The sequence below is a fragment of the Tamandua tetradactyla genome, chromosome 12, assembly GCF_023851605.1.
Source record: "Tamandua tetradactyla isolate mTamTet1 chromosome 12, mTamTet1.pri, whole genome shotgun sequence".
Classification (NCBI taxonomy): domain Eukaryota; kingdom Metazoa; phylum Chordata; class Mammalia; order Pilosa; family Myrmecophagidae; genus Tamandua; species Tamandua tetradactyla.
In genome coordinates this window covers 96,522,131-96,541,392 of record NC_135338.1, presented here as the reverse complement: position 1 = coordinate 96,541,392, position 19,262 = coordinate 96,522,131, and the positions used below count along the sequence as shown (strand labels likewise).

The following is a 19,262-nucleotide window of genomic DNA, read 5'->3' as shown; positions in this document are numbered from 1 at the left end:
CTGTTTTTGCAAACAGGAGACTGCAGACGTGCCTGACCTGCCGTCCCAGGGAAAAATCTCCCCCGGCTGCCACTCGGCTTCTGAGGCTTCACCCTCCCGGCACCAGGGTGCGCTGCGCAGCCTCTCGCGCCAGCCGCCCGGCGCGGCGCTCGCCCTCACTTCCGCTCTCGGCGCAGCACACTTCCGGTGGCTAGCGGAAGCGGGGCGCTGCGGCCGCGGCTGCCGGGGTCCGGAGGCATGGCGGGGGCGGGGCCGGGGGAGGCGCGCACTGAGCGGGCCCGGAGCCCCCTCGCCCCGGCCCTTTGAGCCCAGATCCGACAGGTGAGGACTTCCCTTTCCTCGGCCCAGCCTCCAAACTCATCCGGCCTCCTCGGTCACCGCCACGGGGCCGCCCCTCTCCTCAGGACGCCGAGGTCCCGCGTTCTTCGCTCTACCTCAGAACTCTCTTCCCATTGAGGCCCCGCCCCGGACATTTCTTTCCGGGGGCGCCCCCTTGAGCTTTTGCCCGCCCCTCGGCATCCCTCTCGCGTTTTGGAAGCAGTCACAAGGACCCGAGAAATATGTGCACCTGCCCCTTTGGGGAAACTAAGACCCAGCAAGGGTAAAGGACTTGCTTAGGACTAGAAAGTGAGTTAGTTACCCGACTAAGGGTCTCTTACTACTTACATAAATAACGTATGGAACGCCCACTATGTTCAAGTCTCAGTGCTAGGACCTGAGAATACCGTGGTGGCCAAAGCAGACGTGATTACTGCCTGCCTGGAGAGTATCGTTTAGTGGGGGGAGTCACATCAAACACGTTGGCATGCAAGCAAAAGTGTAAATACAAATTGTAACCATTACTGTGGGAGTCCTGTTTTAGGCAGGGTGCTCAGGGGAGACTTTCTGAAGGAGGTGACAGTTAAAGCTGCAACTTAAGAAGCTATGACAAGGGCCAGGGGAAGTACCTTCCAGGCAGAGGGACCAGCCCTGGTGGATGCCTGAGTTGGCAGTGAACTTGGCATGAAGTATGTCCAGTGTTCAGGAAGAGAAATGTATGGTGTGTCACGCACTGCGATGGGGATATGGAATATGTTTGTCTACTGGTTCTTGGGAGCTCACCCTCTAGTAAGGATGGTGGACGTGTAAGTACGATACAGAGACGAAGTTGCAAGTGTAAGTGCTAGGAAGGAGAGATGTGACTAGTATATTGTGATTTTATCTAGTGGGGAGTTCAAGGAAGACTTCCCTGAGGAAATGATGATTGAGCTGATGTCTGAAAAAGGAGTTAGTCAGCAAAGCGAGAAAAGCTTTCCAGATTGAGCAAGTGCTAAGGTTCTGAGGAAGGAGGTGTGACACCTGTTGAAGAAATGGTTAGAGATAATGGGAAAAGATGAGGCTTGTGAGGCAGGGAGATGTGAGACCTTTGAGCGCGTGCTTGGCCATGTTAAGGATTTTGATCCTTATCGCTAAGAGCAATGAGGAGATTACAGACTTGTTTGAATCCTGAAGGGGAAGGACATGATCAGATATGCCTTTTGAAAAGATCACTGATAAGTGAAGAATAGATTGGAGATAGACAAGGGTGAATTCAGGGAGGCCAGTTAGGCTGCTGTTGCAGTAATCTAGGGATGATACTATAAAATTTTAGATACAGGTGCTGGTACATCAGGAGAGAAAAGAGTGAATGACTTGGAAAACTATTTAGGAGGTAAAAGTAATGGATACGGGGCTGGGTGAAAGAGACATAGTAAGGAAGACTCCCAGTTTTTCTGGTTCATGTTATCAGACGAATGGCCGTTCCTGTCCCTGGAATAGGGAAACTGGGGCAGCTTTTGGGAAGAAGATTGTGAGCTTTTACTCCCTTTGTTTATAACTCCCACTCTAGTTTGATGTTTTACATGTTTTTTTCTATATGGTTTAAGTTTTTATGAGTATTACTAATTTTATAATTAAAAACCCCAGCACAGATTAAAGAGTCTTTTTAAAATTCCATGTTCCTAACATCCATAATTGTATGATATAAAATACAATGTATGTAAAGATATATATGATGAATGTATTATCACTGAGAGTGCTGATAGAAGTGTTAGAGAAGTCAGGATATCTTGTGTTATCTGAAGCCAAGACTGACAGGTTTTTGTCCCTGTCCTAGTACTGGTATCTTTTCCTTAAAACTAAAATGAGAGAACTTAAGGTGGGTCTATTCTATATGAACCCCAATTTTCATAGAATACCTTGTACTTTGCTTAAAATGACTGGTGGTCTTTTCTGAGTTGAACAGCTGTAGTGAATTTTATCAGACTCCTGTTTATATGGGCATAGTCCGCGAGGTGGTTCCTAATGCCCATTCCTTGTCCCATTCCTGGGCCCCACATCTCTCATCCCGTTCTGCTCTTCCTCTCTGCAGTGTCCATCCTACCTTGGCAGGGTGCTTCCTGCCAGAGGTGTCCCAAGCAGGAATCCAGTGAGGTTGTTTTGCATATTACTTGCCATTTTAAAATGCTGAAATCTTAAGAGTGTTTTTTTTAGGCTGCATTAATATAGCCACATCAACAATGCTGCTGTTAAAAGGAGTATTTGTGTGAAATTCAATGTTTTATTTATTGTTGCATGTTGTGGAGACTATTGCTCACTTCATCATGCCAAAAACCTTTGAGAAAAACTTATAAGAGAGATTTTTTTTAAGCTGCAGTTCTGGGAAAAGCTGTGCAACTATTAAGTTTTTATTTTACTGGCAGTGCAAATTCTGTAACTTGTCTGCTTGGAAAGTCAGAGCCAAATTTGAAGCTCGGTAGTTCTGTAGGTCGTTATGGAATGCATTTTTGTGTACCTGTGTCTTCATGTTATTATTGGCCCACCTTTGCTTTCCCTTCACAGTATTTGTTTTCTAATTGTTTTAATTGAATTCCAAGTAAGTGGGAAATAATACTAAAAAAAAAAAAAAGCATTTAAAGAACAGCTCAATGAATGCCAGTTTAAGTGAAAAAGTTGCCTTTGGGGTTCCCAATGTTTCTCTCCCAACTCCAATATCGTTTCTTACTTTCTCAGAGGTAACCACTTTTCTGAATTTTATTTGTGATTCCTTGATTTTTTTAATCGTTTACCATATGTATTTGTGTCCTTAAACTATAGATGGACTCACACTGTGTATATTCTGTAGCTTGCTTTCTTCATTCAACATTGTGCTCTGAGATTCATCCATGTTGTTATGTGTACCTCTAGTTCATTGATTCATTGCTTCATAGGATTCCACTGCCTACCTACATGCCTCAATTAATTTATCCAGTGTACTGTTGATGGGCATTTGGGGTGTTGTCAGTTTTTACTGTTGCTGATGGTTCTGCTTATGGTTCTTGTATATGTCTTCTATTATATATATAAACGAGGCATTTCTCTAGGTCAGTGTTTCTTAACCTTGGCACTATTGACATTTTACGCCAGGTAATTCTTTTGTTGAAAAGGGCTGTCCTCTTAACTGTAGGATGTTTAGCAGCATCCCTGGTCTCTATCTGCTAGATGCTGATAGCACCCATTCCCCCACAGGTATGACAACCAGAGATGTCCACAGTTGAGAGTCCACTGCTCAGTATCAAGGGTCTGCAAACTTTTCCTGTAAAGGGTCAGATAATTAATATGTTTGGCTTTGTGGGCCATATTCTCTCCATTACAGCTGCTCAATTCTGCCTTTGTAGGGCAAAAGCAGCCATAAACAATGTATAAATGAACGGGTGTGTTTGTGTTTAAATAAAACTTTATTTACAAAAACAGACAGGTGGGTTAGGTTTGGTCTGAGAGCAGTAGTTTGTATATCCTGGCTCTAGTCTAGATCAGTAGGAAATATTTTTTATATCATTACCCAATGCATATAATTTTTATAAATATATAATATATATAAAAATATAAATTTATACAAAAATATATATAATTGAAATGAAAGTTTCACAAAATAGTGTTTAACCTCACTATGTGTGATAGTTTTGTGTTTTTTATTTTTGTGTGTTTTTATTTTAAGTTTTTAGGATGTCAGTATATGCACTAAATTGATTTCAGGACCCCATTAATGGGTTGTGACTGGCAGCTGGATAAATTTGATTTGTTCAGCCATAGAGGTATGTACATTTTTTATTTGACTAGATATTATATACATTTATAGAAGGTTTTATCGGATTCCTTTTGGAAGGAGATAGAATATACAAAAATACCTCATTATGTATATGTTTTTATTTCTAAAGTAGATCTAGTCACTCCCCTGCTCAAAACCCATAATAGCTTGCATGGTGTGGCATGCAAATTGTTTACAATATAATTCCACTCCTCTCTTCTAAGCCTCTCTCTCATCATTCCCTCTGTGCTTCTGTGCTCTACCAGCTTGGAACTATTCTGTTTCTCTGATGTGCCATGTCATTCTCTTTTTAAGTGTTCATTCTTTTATATCCACTCTACTTTCTTTCTTAAATATTCCTCATTGCCTGGTGAATTTTTTATCTTTCAAGGCACATTTCAGATGTCTCCTCAGTCATTTATATAACATATTGGTGAGCACATAGTATTCCTCAGCAGGAATACTGCTAGGTACTTAGTACTGTCTAAGGTATTGAGGATACTGCAAGGAATTACACAAGATCCTTGCTCTTGGTATGGGGAGACAGATACTAATAAAAGTAAGCAAATAAATAACATAATTTCAGAAAGTGATAAGGTATTTGAAGGAAAGATAGGGAGAAGGATAGATTGTGGATGGAGAAAGGCACTACTTTAGTTAGAGTGGCCAGAGAAAACCTCTGAAGACTTCTATTTTAGCTGACTTGATTGATGAAACAGAAGCAGCTCTTTGAAGATGTGAGGAAAGAACAGCTAGTACAAAGGCCTTGAGAGAGAAGCAAATTTATTTAGTGGTTAAAAAGATTAGTCTCGTAGAAGAAATGTAGTAAAGAAGGAGAGTGATGAAGTTGGAGAGTTAGAAGACCATGATGTCTTCTGACCCGTCTTCTACTTCAGGCAAACAATTTCTCCTATCACTCTGTTTCCATAACACTGTGTATTCTTTAATTATAGTGTTTATCACTTCCTAGCATACTTTTTGTTGTCGTTTACTTGTCAGTTTCCTACCAAGAACATGAGGCCCCTGAGGATTGTCTTATTCATCTTTGCATTCCCAGTGTCTCGGGAGTTTTGGATTCTTCATGGGTTTAAAAATTAATCCATTAGACATTTTATGTGTAAAATTATTTTTAAAGAGAAATATCTTTAGAAGTGTTCCTAATTCTGAAAGAATCTGCACTTTTATTTAGCTGGCATTACATCAGTGAGGTTATTGTTAGAGGATGATCAATAAACAGCACTGAGTGAACAGTCACAGTTTTCTGCAATAATTGTTTTGATGATTATGGTTCCATATTACAAACAGGCATAATCTCAAGGTTAAAAGTCAACTTCAGTTGTCTTTGGAACTGTTGGTATTTTATAGGAAAGCTCATTGTCTCTTTTGGTAAATACACTTAGAAATTCGATTTTATGATTAAAAAAATTACAGAATCAAGTGTAGATTTAAACTGAATTTTACAGTAACTGATATTCACTAATCTTCCTTTACTTTCTTTCTAAACAAAAAGAATCCAGTGCTTTACATTTGCAAAAGTTTTATGTCAAAAGCTTCTTGCTTAAGTTTTATTTTGTTACCTAGGATAGGGTCTATTTTAGTGAATGTTTACGTGCACTTGAAAATAACAGTATATTCTGCTGTTGATGGGTGGAATGTTCTATAAATGTTAATTAGAGCCAATTGGTTAATGATGTTATTTGGTTCTCTGTCCTTGCTGGCTTTCTGCCATCTGCTTCTCTCACTAAGAGGACTGTTAAAGTCTCTGACTACAATTGCGTCTATTTCTTTAGTTTTTTTAAAACTAGTTTTAGTTTAAAAAAACTAGTTTTAGTTTAAAAAAACTAAACTTTTTTTTAGTTCTTTTAGTTTGTCAGTTTTTTCTTTTTGTGTTATGAAACTTTCTTCTTGGTGCCTATACATTTAAGATTGTTACATCTTCTTGATGAATATACTATCATCATTATGAAATTAATCTACACTCTCCTAATTAGATTACCGGCTAACTGTAAGGCTTAAGAAATCCAAAACAGTGCATGTCTGACTCTCGAAATGATTATTCTTTTAAAATCCTGTGTTTTTCTTTGTTGGATCATAACTTTTTTAGTTGAACACAACAACACTTGGAGCCATCTTTTACTTTTACCCTCTTTATCTCTGATAATTTTCTTTGGTCTGAAATTTACTTTGTCTGCTATTTTTGTAGCTATTCCAGCTTTCTTTCATTAACGTTGCATGATATTACCTTTCTCCATTCCTTTACTTCTAATCTACCTTTATCATTATAGTCAAGTCAGTTTCTTATTAACAGCATATGATTGGGTCTTTTTTTTTTTTGCACTGGGAATCGAACCCGGGTCTCCGGCATGGCAGGCGACAGCTCTGCCTGCTAACCCACCATGGCCTGCCCAATTGGGTCATTTTTAAAAGTCCATTCTGACATTTTCCATCTTTTAATTGATGTTTTTAGACCATTTGCATTTAATGTGCTAGTTGATATTTTGGATTCAGGCTGCTGTTTTATTATTTGTTTTCTGTTTTTGCACTCTTTTATTAGCTTTTTCTATTTTTCTTCTTTCTTTTGGACATTTGTTAGTGTTCTATTCAATTTATTGTGGTTTTTTTTTTTTTTAAGTGTTTGCTCTAGTAGTATATACATACTTAACTTTTCACAGTTTATTTAGAATCAGTCTTTTACTACTTCAAATGGAATGCAGAAACCTCACCACTCTATGGGTCCCTTTAGCCTCACCTCTTTAAAGAGCAGTTGTTTATATACTTTGTCTACATACATGGAAACCTCATCAGACAGTGTTAAAGTTTTTGCTTTCAATTCAAACGTATTGTAAAGAACTCAAGAGAAAAATACTCTATTGTATGCACCCAAATATTTACCATTTGCACTGTTCTTCCTTGATTTGTGGTGTTCTAGCTTTCCTTCTGATTTCCTTTCTCTTCTGTCTGAAGAACTTCTTTTAGCTCTTCTTTAGAGCAGTTATGGCTGGCAATGAATTCTCTTCATTTTCTTCATTTGAGAATGTCTTTACCTCTTTCCTGAAGTATGTTTTTGCTCAATTGTAGGTTCACAGTTCTTTAAAATCTTTCAGCATTTTAAAAATGTTGTTCTACTCCTTTCTGATCTCTGGTTTCTGATAAGAATTTTTAAAATAAAATTTATTTTTATTTTTCATTTTTGATGAGAATGTCAATTGTTGTTCCCTATAGCTAATGCATTGTTTCTAATCTAATTGCTTCCAGGATTTTTACTTTGTCATTTAGTTTTCTGCAGTTTGATTCTGATGAGTCTAGACATGAATTTCTTTGGGTTTATTGTATTTGAGATTCTTTGAACTTTTTGAATCTGGGGTTTCTGAGTTTTGCCACATTTGGGAAATTTTCAGCCATTATTTTTTCAAATTTTTTAGCATTGCGCATTTTCTTCTCTGCTTCTGGAACTCTTATAACATGGATGTTAAAACTTGTTATTTTCTCATAGGTCCTTGAGACTCTGTTGATTTTTTTTTACCCCAGTCTTTTTTTCCTCTCTTTGTTCAGATTGGATAATTTCTATTAATCTTTCTTCAAGATAGCAAAAGGAAAAGAAGAGTGAAAAAACACTGTTCCTCTATTGATTCCATTCTGCTATTGAGCTCACATAGTGAGCTGTTTTATTTTTTATTTTGGTTATTGTTTTTCAGCTCTAAAATTTCTATATGGTTCTTTTTTTATATCTTCTGTTTCTTTGTTGAAACTTTCTATTTTCCCATTTGTTTCAAGAGTGTCGTGATTGTTTACTGGGACATTTTTATAATAGCTTCTTTAAAATCTTTGTCAGATAATTCCAACATCTGTGGCACCTCGACATCGGTGTCTATTGATTGTCTTTTCTGAGTTGAGATTTTTTCCTGGTACACATGATGCCAGTAATTTTAGACGATGTGGTGGTTTGGAGCTATGTACTCCAAAAAAACATGTTCTTAAACTTAATCCATTCCTGTGGATATGAACCCTTGTAAATGTGACCTTCTGATGAGGTTACCTCAGATAAGATATGGCCCCCAATGGATCTGAATCCTATTACTGAAGGCTTTATAGGGAAGGTCACAGAGAGAGAGAGAGGGAGAAAAAAAAAAAAAAAAGCCAAGCCAGAAGGTGAAAGTCATTGGAACCTGGAAGAAGGAGAGCCCGGGAGAGACTCTCATGTGACAGAGGAGCTCAGGACCAAGGATCATCTCCAGCCCAGCTCCAGGACACCAGTTTTTGGGAGAAAAAGCATCACCTTGATGCTTGATTTGGAGTTCTTCTAGCCTCAAAACCATGAGCTAATAAATTCCCAATGTTTAAGCCAACTCATTGCATTGTATTTGCTTTAGTAATGAGGAAACTAAGATAGTGTCCTGGACATTTTGAATATTATGTTATGAGACTCCAAGGCTTGTCTAAATTGCGTGGGGAATGTTGATAATTTTTAGTTTGGCAGACAATTGTCTTAATTAGCTTTGGGTTTCAAGTTGCAGTCCTCTTTTGATAGCCTGTGGTTCCAATGTCAGATCAGTTTTCAAACGAGTGCTATTTGAATCTGTTACTGTATCTAACACCCAGTGGCCAGTCTGAGACCTGGGTAGTGACCTCTTTATTAGTTCAAGTGTCAGTGTGAGATCTACATGTATGCAGCTCACAGCCAGGAATTCATAAACAACTTTATGTAATCACTTACTTGCGCTCCTCCGTCTCTGCAATCTGCCCAGTTTCTCCAGGATCCTTGGGGGCTCTCCTTTAACTCCTCTGGCCAGGAACTTTAGTTATCTTGTGCTGCCAGGCACCTCTGTAAGTATGCAGGCAGTGGGAGGGCAGAAGGGGAAAATGGTCAACTCAGTGTTGGTTCAGTGGTACTTTCCAATTCTCCTGATACTATTTACTTTTCTTTGCTCCATGCATTCTGTCTAGGTTTTATTGCTGCATTCCATCAGAGAGATAGGGTGGAGTTTGCTCACTCCATTTAACCCAGAAACAGCTTTATAACTTAAACAGTTTTCATTAAATGTAAGTGAAGCCTTAAAATAAATGCCATAGAATAAAGATCCAATAAATCTTTTTTGAATGAATGCAAATTCAATGTGATTCTTATTCACTGAAGTTTGATGCAATTGTAGGTTTATCCTATTGAACATTTACCAACAGCCAAGTATGCCTGGAAGGTATAGTGAACCAGGTCCTTCCCTTAAACTGTTTGTTTAGAGTCAGAATTGTCAAGACCATTTCCTAGCTCTGATCTGGGAAGGAAAAATGCTGGTCACTATTACCTCGGGAGCTCCTAGGTCCAGGATATAAGGAGGGAATTCTGTTCGACTCACATATATTTGTATTTTGGTAAATTTTGTTTTCTTGACTTCTGTATTACTTTTCCATTCAGGGATGTGATAATGGATCATCATGTTTCCACCATCAAACCTCGAAGAATCCAAAACCAAAATGTCATTCATCGCTTGGAACGCCGGCGGATCAGTTCAGGCAAGGCAGGTACCCATTGGCATCAGGTCCGAGTGTTCCACCAGAATGTCTTCCCCAACTTCACAGTCGTCAATGTTGAGAAGCCTCCTTGTTTCTTACGTAAATTCTCACCTGATGGGCGCTACTTTATTGCTTTTTCTTCAGACCAGACCTCTCTCGAAATCTATGAATACCAGGGCTGCCAGGCAGCAGAGGACCTACTCCAGGGATATGAGGGGGAGATCCTGTCCAATGGCAATGACCAGCGGTCAGTCAACATCCGAGGCCGGCTCTTTGAACGCTTTTTTGTCTTGCTGCACATTACCAACGTGGCGGCAAATGGTGAGCACCTGAACCGGGAGTGCAGCCTCTTCACTGACGATTGCCGCTGTGTCATTGTGGGCTCTGCTGCCTACCTCCCGGATGAGCCTCACCCTCCTTTCTATGAGGTCTATCGGAACAGTGAGTCAGTGACTCCCAACCCACGATCCCCTCTAGAGGACTATTCCCTCCATATCATTGACCTTCACACTGGCCGCTTATGTGATACTCGTACTTTCAAGTGTGACAAAGTGGTTCTGTCACACAACCAAGGGCTGTACTTGTACAAGAACATCCTGGCCATCTTGTCAGTGCAGCAGCAGACCATCCACGTGTTCCAGGTGACTCCCGAAGGCACTTTCATCGATGTGCGGACTATTGGCCGCTTTTGCTATGAGGATGACCTGCTGACTGTGTCAGCAGTTTTCCCTGAGGTACAGCGGGACAGTCAGACAGGCATGGCCAATCCCTTTAGGGATCCTTTTATCAATTCCCTGAAACATCGGCTGCTGGTATACTTGTGGCGTCGGGCAGAACAGGATGGTAGCGCAATGGCCAAGAGGCGTTTCTTCCAGTATTTTGACCAACTGCGTCAGCTGCGAATGTGGAAAATGCAGCTTTTGGATGAAAACCATCTGTTTATCAAGTATACGAGTGAGGATGTAGTGACACTGCGGGTCACAGACCCATCACAGGTATGAGGTGGACTCTCCTTTTGTCCTTCCAGTCTTCTTGGCATAATGGACAGTTTTCTCTCTTTTCTATAGCCACTCCCTCAGAAATACACATTTTCATGTGGTCTTAAACTTTTACCCTCTTAAGACTCAGTCAAACTTAAAAAATCAGCTCCATTTATTTCAGGCCTCATGGGTTTATTTCGACAAATGGGAGCTAAATCTAAAGTCGCTGACATGTGGATAGTCAGCTCTGGTTAATATTCTGATTCTTCTGCAGAGCATTTTTAGTATCCTTGAGATGGACGTCCAGGTGCTGCAAGGTCAAGGTGTGGATTACCTGCCTTGATTTTTTAAGAATGTGCTTTGGTCTGACTGTTTTAGTTCTGCCAATGGGAAAGGCTCACCATAAAAAAAAAAAAAAATCTCTAAGAATCTGGTCTCACTTTCTTAATTAAACAGATTAATTTAATTACCATATAATGACTTTGTCCATGTGCTGGGACTATAGAACAGTGAAAAGATCAAAAGGAGGCCAAAATCTGATCCACCAAATGAATAATCAGAATTGTCTTGTCCTAAAGGCTTTTCAGTTTAGGTGAAAGTGTTGGTGGAAGAGAGAGGCATTTCTTAAAGAGAAATAGGAATAAAATCGTTAAGAACACCAAAACTGCCAAGACTTTTGAGTTGAAACACCATGTAAATTCAGAGTAATTTAGACATTTCTCTTTCAGAAGCTCTCTGCTTTGGTGTTAACAAAGTAAGAGAGCTACCTCTTTGTACCTTCATTCTGTTTGTCTCCCTGTTCTTCTGTCTCTAGATTGTTTCCTTAGGTGCCAGTTTGGAAATTAGAACAGCTAGCAATCCAGTAAACTGCCGAGTCGGTTGAGTCTGTTAGCTCTGATTGACTTGCAGTTGACTGCGTTAAGAGGTACTGTCCAAGGAAGGCATTGTTCCCTAAGGAACACCAGCCACATTCAGTAAAATGTTTTCTAACATTTTTCTTCTGCATCATAGCTTATGTGTTCTCACTGAAGGGGTGGTAGGGGTAGGTATATAGATAGAAATAATTTTTTCCAGCTTGGATTCTCTCTCACCCTGTATTCTCTTTCTTCCCTATCAATGATGGTGCTGCCCATTGAGCCACTACAGGTGAGCATCTAGTTCATTTTAAGTATCATGGGAAACTGGTAATGGAGGCCCTTGACTTCTCTCTCCTCCTGTTCTTTATTTCCCTGTCCGCCTTGGAGGGAAGGCTAGTAAATGTTTGTGTGATTCTGTATAGTCATAATTATGCAAGATTCTGGTGAAGCCCTGAGAAGATCAGAGAGTTGTCCAGATCCATAAAAAGGATTTGAGTCAATCTTTTATTTAGCTTTGAGCTATAATTACCTTTTTATTTTGGAGGAAGTTGTCTATGATTGAATTTGAGAGTATTCTTTTTGTTTTTGCTAAAACATGACCTAATTTTTTCTTTGCTGTGGTACCTACAGTAATTTATATCTAGAAACATTACTGGGACTCTGTTTTGCTTATCAAGTTTGTCTTTAAACCTAATATCTCTGACCTAGTTGTCCCTGTCCTTTCTCCCTCTTTAATTTGAAAGGTTCCCATGAGGTTCATGAGTAAAAAGTACATCCAAACTGAAAGCCTTGGTAATGTTAAGGGTATTATTTTCACCTTCCAATCTAGCCTTCTTTTTTTTTTTTTTACAGCTAAGCTTAATTTCCAGGTGACTGCAAAACCCGTGTAATATAAGCTCTGGGAAGGACCAATTACTAGTAAAACAGATGGACCAAATGGCTCCAGAAATTAGTAATGGAGATTTAAACTAAATCATGGAGGGGGGACTACTAATCCTACTGTTCTAAAAACTTCTAGAGCTTTGTGGGAAGCTTGCAGACTAATTCACATTGCCATATTCAGTGTGGCAGAAAATACGAGTCCCTGGAGTTTCTTTTGTTAGGCAGAGCAGAGCTCCAGAGATTTAAAGGAAGAGGTTTGGTTACCTAGGGGCCCATTCAAAAAAGTAACTCTGCCACCTATGGCATTTTAATGCTTTTCAAGTTCTCCCTCTGATCTTAATTGCTACAAATCGCAAATGTATCTTATAAATACTGTAGGCTACAAGAACATTTGTGAAGAAAGAAATGGAAAATACTTCTCTGATTTTTATTTGTTCAGCAGCGGTACCCTTCTTGGCTACAACTTGCTTGGGCAGTTTTAGAACACAATATACTTAAGGCATCTCTCTGCATGTTAGAAGCATTAAGAGGGAAGAATAAAAGACCCCTAAATTGAACTTTCTACTATACACATACAGGAGAAAATAATTTGCCAACAAGCAGCCCCAGACTGCAAATCACTTTCTCAGCAGGAAAGAAAATTAAATCTGGCATTTTAAAAACTGTTTTTTATCTCAGGGTGGGTTGAGGAGCAAGTAGGGAATAAACACTTGGAAGGTAAAGTATTGAATTTGCACGGTTTGAAATAAAAAATTGAAAATCTTTATATATATATATATGCTGACCAACTTAGTAATTTTAGCAGTATAGATATAGTGGGAAATCTGGCAACATAGAGGCTTTTGATTGATAAAGCCCACCAAGATGTCTTCCTTTCCCAGACCTACTTGGAGCCTGTTTTGCCCTAGTGCAATAGCTGAGGTGTTTGCTTATTTTGTTTGGTTGTCCTGACTTTGCAGCTAAGTGATAAGTTACCCAGGCTTGGCATTCTATCAACTGGCCCATAGCTCACTCTCTCTTTTTCTGCAGGCTTCTTTTTTTGTGGTATACAATATGGTGACAACAGAGGTAATTGCTGTGTTTGAGAATACGTCAGATGAGCTTTTGGAACTCTTTGAGAATTTTTGTGACCTCTTCCGTAATGCTACCCTGCACAGTGAAGTCCAGTTTCCCTGCTCAGCTTCCAGTAACAATTTTGCAAGGCAGATCCAACGCCGGTAAGCTGTTGCACAAAGCTTAACAGCCTTAATTTTATTTTAAAAAATTATTGGCATTAAGCTGTAAGAGAGAATAAAGTTATGAAGTATGTAACAACACAGATAGACCTTGAGGACATTATGCTGAGTGAGGTTAGCCAGAAACAAAAGGACAAATACTGTATGGTCTCACTGATATGAACTAACATTAGTGAATAAACTTGGAGAATTTCAGTTACGAACAGAGACCATCAGGAGGTAGAAATAGAAAATAGATATTGCGTAATTGGAGCCGAAGGGATACAGAACTGAATGTAAAAATGCAGAAATATATACCACAATACTGCCTAACTAATACAATAATGTTAGTACACTGAATGAAGCTGAATGTGAGAATGATAAGAGGGAGGAGGGCTGGGGGTACAAATGAGATCATAAGGAAAGATAGACGATAAAGACTGAGATGGTATAATCTAGGAATGCCTAGAGTGTACAATGATAGTGACTAAATGTACAGATAAAAGATGTTTTTGCATGAGGAAGAACAAAGAAATGTCAATATTGCAGGGTGTTGAAAATAGATGGTAATTCATATTTGAAAACTTTATGTGTGAGACTAAAGAAAAATGTTTATTTGGTACAAAATTTATATTTTGACTAGTGCGTTTCCTAATATAACTTATGTGGACAGTTTAATTGAACACCATAAGTACATGGAACCTTGAGTAGGGCATGAGATTTTGTAGGTTTGTCCAGAGTGATGGCCCAGTAAATTCCAGAGTGATTTGAACAGTGAATAAAAAAGTATTTGCAAAGTCCCCTTGGGGGAATGGCAGGAAAGGGGGAAAATTCAACATCCCCATGTGAAGAATTCCTGATATTTTCACAAGCAGTGAGGACAACCAAAGTAATAGGCTGAGCCCTCAGTCTTGAGGTTTGTTCATATAAAACTTATCCCCGCAAAGAATAGGTAAACCTACTTAAAATTAGGCCTGAGAGTCACCGCCAGAGAACCTCTTTTGTTGCTCAGATGTGACCTCTGTCTCTCAGCCAACACGACATGTAAACTCACTGCCCTCCCCCTCTCTATGTGGACATAACTCCCAGGGGTGTAAATCTTCCTGGCAACGTGGGACAGAAATCCTAGAATGAGCTGGGACTTGGCATCAAGGGATTAAGAAAACCTTCTCGACCAAAAGAGGGAAGAGAAAATGAGGCAAAATAAAGTGTCAGTGGCTGAGAGATTTCTAACAGAGTCGAGAGGTTATTCTTATGTATTATATAGATATCATCTTTTTAGTTAAGGTATGTTGGAGAGGCTGGAGGAAAGTGCCTGAAACTGTAGAGCTGTGTTCCGGTAGCCATGTTTCTTGAAGATGATTGGATAATGAGTGGCAGAGGCAGAGAGGAGGTCAGGGAAAAAAGATTCCTTGTTGTTGAAAAAAATCATAGGCATTTTGAAATCACTAAGAATTAAGACTTGGAATGGGACAAAGTGGCAGTGAACTGAGAACTAAACTTGGGCAGTCTCTAGAGAGAGAGTGACTTCATTCTTTACTCAGTGGGGAGCATGGAGAGTGAAGATGCGGTTGCTGCTGAGGAGGAGGGGTGGCGTCATCCTTTCGATTGTCACAGATGCTTTGATTTGTGATCTGGACAAAGCCATGGACCAGTTCCCTCTGTTTTAACTTCTGAAGTCAGTGAGGCAGGTGGGGTTGTATGTGAATTATGAGAGACAGCACTATATCTTGGCTGAAAACCCATGAGCCAAGGATCTTTGATTCGAGCTTAAAAGGAAATACGTATGTTCTATATTTGATCCAAGGTTTGATTTATGATTTACACTTGGGCTGTAAAAATTACTGTCAAAAAGAACAATGTATAAACAGTGTTGATATCTAGGCTTTTTTCCAAGTTAATCAAGATGTGTTAATGTCCATCCGGCACCTCAGGTTAACTGTGAAAATCAAAACCCGTCTAGGAGGCTCGCAGAGCAAGTGGCACCGGTGTCATGTGACTGCCCAGCATTGGTGGCAGGAGCCAGAGGGCAGCCAGAAATGTTGCTACACTCAACCAGTAACAGAGCCGCATGGAGCCGGGACCAGAGCCAGAGTACAGTGTGCACATCTGCCAAACCATGTGGGGCCTGTCGCACATATGCCTGTCCCTGTCGCCATCCCCTGTGCCCACCACCACTACCTGGATTGAAGTGCTGACGTTACTGCGTTCACAGGGTTCAAGGAAGCCCAGAGCTGGGCCTTTATTTCTTGTTTGCTGCACTCAGCACCACAGTTCTCAAAGCCACCAGAGCACCTTAGAAGGTTTAACTAAACGAGTGCTCATGTTTGACCCAGTCCTTGTTAAGCAAGAGGACCTGAACCCTGTCTTGGTGTCATACCTACCCATCTAATTACATGGAGCCAATAAAGCCCAAGTGTGGAATCATTTACTCCGTGCCATTACCAGGCAAGTTCTTTCAGACTTCAGAAGGCCTTTTGTACGGGATATAGATGGAATCAGTGGACCTTACTGTGAACAGGCAGAGTTCCCCACCTTCAGCTGGGAATTCCTCTTTTTCACTGAAATTCCAGGCACAGGAGAGCCTCACTCAGGTTGAGCATGCCCTCTTCTAGCCCACTGATGCAGAAGCACTTGCCCCCTCCACCTGGAGTGTAACCCTTTGGTGTGCTACTGTCCATTTCCCTGGTGATGGCTGCCATGCCCTTTTGGCATGAAATCTGAAGCCCAGGGATACTGCCAGTCGTATAACCTGTCATGGTGCTGTCCGTCTGGTTTATGTATACCAGTAACCTCTAGCTCCTGCTCATGGCCTTTGTTTGAGGAGAGGAATGCTATTGTAGCATGCAAATACTGTAATTGAATCATGTGAGAATCCTATATTTCAGGAAAAAAATTAAAATAGAACCTGGGATCAAATCATAGAGGACAGATTATGGTCTTGAAGAAATGTTCTCTCTTTAATGAATGCACTGTCCTCCCTGCAAGCATTGTTGCAAGAGAATCACCCTTCAGTCATTGTCCAGCCCGGAAAGAGACCCTTACCTGTAGAATCTCCAGATATCCAAAGGAAATGGAGGATACACAGATGTGATTATGAAGGGTGCAGCAAAGTCTACACTAAAAGCTCTCACTTGAAAGCACACAGAAGAATATGTGTGGAAGAAAGACCCTACAGACGTCCACAGGAAGGATGCACATGGAAGTTTGCTTAGTTTGATGAACTAATAAGACATTTCCAAAAACATACTGGAAAGATTGAACCTTTCCAGTGTCTAGACTATGACTGCAGCTTTTGATCTGACCATCTTGCCCTATAAAGTAAACATCACATGCAAGTTTGAATGCTGTATCTCCCACCTCAGTGCAACTCCCCACTCTACTGGCTCTGTCTGTCCTCCCTCCCATTATCTAACTCATTTTTTACATGTATGTTTTAATTTTTTTCAGCTAGTCTGAATCTCTGAATTTAGATCATTTAAAACTTCCATATGGTCAGTAGTAGATTTTCTCTAACCTTTTTTCTCTACAGTGGGTCAGACCTGAAGAATGTGAATACTTCTTTTTCCCCCAGGGCTGCAAAGCAAAGCATCCTCACCAGTGTGTTTAATGTCCAGATAACAAAGGAACTTGTAAACTAACATAGCCATTTGTTGGTTTCACCATGTATTCCTCAAAAAAAGTTAAAGTAAATGTATTAGAAACAATTTTAAAGGAAATGTAGTAGTTAAGCTGCCGGAAGGCAGTATTCGGAAATGGGACAACTTTTAAAAAGGGAATTTAATAAGTTACAAGTTTACAGTTCTAGTGCAGAGAAAATGTCCAACTTAAGGCACCAACAAGAGGCTACCTTCACTCAAGAAAGGCTTATGCCTTCTGAAATGCTTCTGTCAGCTGAGAAGGCACATGGCTGGGATCTGCTGGTCCTTATTCCCAGTTCCGTTGCTTCCAGCTTCTGATGCTAGTGGTTTCCTCTCTAAGTGTCTGTGGAAGTTCACTTAACTCCTCTGGGACACAACTCTAGGTTCTGGCTTGCTTAGCATCTCATGGGAAGGCACATGGCGACGTCTGCTGTTTTGCCTGTGTCCAGGCATCTCTCTGTTGGCACTCTAAGCATCTCTAAACATCCATGTCTCTGTCAGCTCTGAAGCAACTGTTCTCCAAGCATCAATATCTACATCAGCTCTCTCTGTCAGCTCTGCACTGTCTCTAAAATGTTTCCTCTTTTGGGGAAAATTCAACTTCCCCAAGTTGAATTCTTGATATTCTCACAAGCAGTGTGGACAATCAAAGCTATAGGCTGAGCCCCCAATCTTGGGGTTTGTTCGTATGAAACTTAACCCCACAAAGGATAGGTCAAGTCTACTTAAAATTAGGCCTAATGTTTTACTTGTCTGTTGATAAGGTAGCTAAAAGGAGTTGCTTAGTTGTGGCCTCTCTCTCTCCAGCCAACAGAACAAGCAAACTCACCACCCTCCCCCTGTCTACGTGGGACATGACTCCCAGGGGTGTGGACCTTCCTGGCAATGTGGGAGACAAATCCTGGAATGAGCTGAGACTCAGCATCAGGGGATTGAGAAAACCTTCTTGACCAAAAGGGGGAAGAGTGAAATGAGACAAAGTGTCAATGTCTGAGAGATTCCAAACAGATTCGAGAGGTTATCCTGGAGGTTATTCTTACGCATTAAATAGATATCACCTTATTAGTCAAGATGTAATGGAGAGACTGGAGGGTACTGCCTGAAAATGTGGAGCTGGGTTCCAGTAGTCATGTTTCTTGAAGATGATTGTATAATGATATAGCTTTCACAGTGTGGCTGTGTGACTGTGAAAACCTTGTGTCTGATACTCCTTTTAGCTACCTTATCAACAGACAAGTAAAACATATGGAATAAAAATAAACAATTTTTATTTATTTTAATAAATATAAATAAATAATTTTATTTATTTTAATAAATATAAATAATAAATAATAAATACAGTAAATAAATTTAGAGTGAAATGCTGGTGATCGGTGAGGGGTGGGGTGGGGGGTTATGGTATGTATGAATTTTTTTCTGTTTTCTTTTTATTTCTTTTTCTGAATAGATGCAAATGTTCCAAGAAATGATCATGATGATGAATATGCAATGATGTGATGATATTGCGAATTACTGATTATATATGTAGAACGGAATGATCAAAAATTACAAATGTTTGCCTTTGTTTGGTGTTTTTTGGTGTATAAAAAAATTAATAAAAAAAATGTTTCCTCTTTTAAAGGATTCCAGTAAACTAATCAAGGCCCACCTGGAATGGGTGGAGTCACATCTCCATCTAATTAAAAGGTCACACAGTTGGGTGTGTCACATCTGTGGGAGATAATCTAAATCAGAAGTTTCTGCCATATGATATTGAATTAGGGTTAAAAGAAATGGCTGCACCCACAAGATAGGATCAGGATTAAAACATGGCTTTTCTGGAGTATGTAATAAACTCAAGCCAGCACACCCATCTAATCAGTCTTCCTGTTCTCATCTAAGTTGGGGATATTCAAGTTTTTCATTCCATTGGTTTCTATTGTGTTAGTTTCAGAGATGCAGTATTATATCATGTTTCCCCCCAGCTCAAAATAAATGTTCCCCTTGATTGTCAGACCGTGTAGGATGCTCTGATATATAGATTAACAACAACAACAAACAAAGATATACCAATGGACAGTTCTTTCTAAGAAACTTTAGACATTCTTTCTAGAGAG

General features: G+C 39.9%; 1 protein-coding gene and 1 pseudogene across 8 annotated transcripts in view; both read left to right on the top strand.

Annotated features, from left to right (window-relative positions):
- The first annotated feature begins 216 nt into the window (after positions 1-216).
- The window catches only part of DET1 (DET1 partner of COP1 E3 ubiquitin ligase), a 61,739-nt gene continuing 42,693 nt past the window's right edge, over positions 217-19,262 (top strand). For 6 of the 8 annotated variants that reach the window (XR_013160732.1, XR_013160731.1, XR_013160733.1 and 3 more), the window contains exons 1-3: positions 217-321; positions 9,495-10,587; positions 13,341-13,528. Coding sequence is in view for 5 of the 8 variants with exons in the window: in XM_077124150.1 (XP_076980265.1) it covers positions 9,505-10,587; positions 13,341-13,528 (1,271 nt within the window). In the remaining 3 variants the exon portion in view is untranslated. Of the gene's footprint in view, positions 322-372; positions 628-9,494; positions 10,588-13,340; positions 13,529-17,973; positions 18,412-19,262 lie in introns of those variants that run through there. The other 2 variants (XM_077124152.1, XM_077124148.1) reach the window with 2 other exon arrangements.
- On the top strand, positions 13,907-16,845 carry LOC143652505 (Krueppel-like factor 3 pseudogene; annotated as a pseudogene).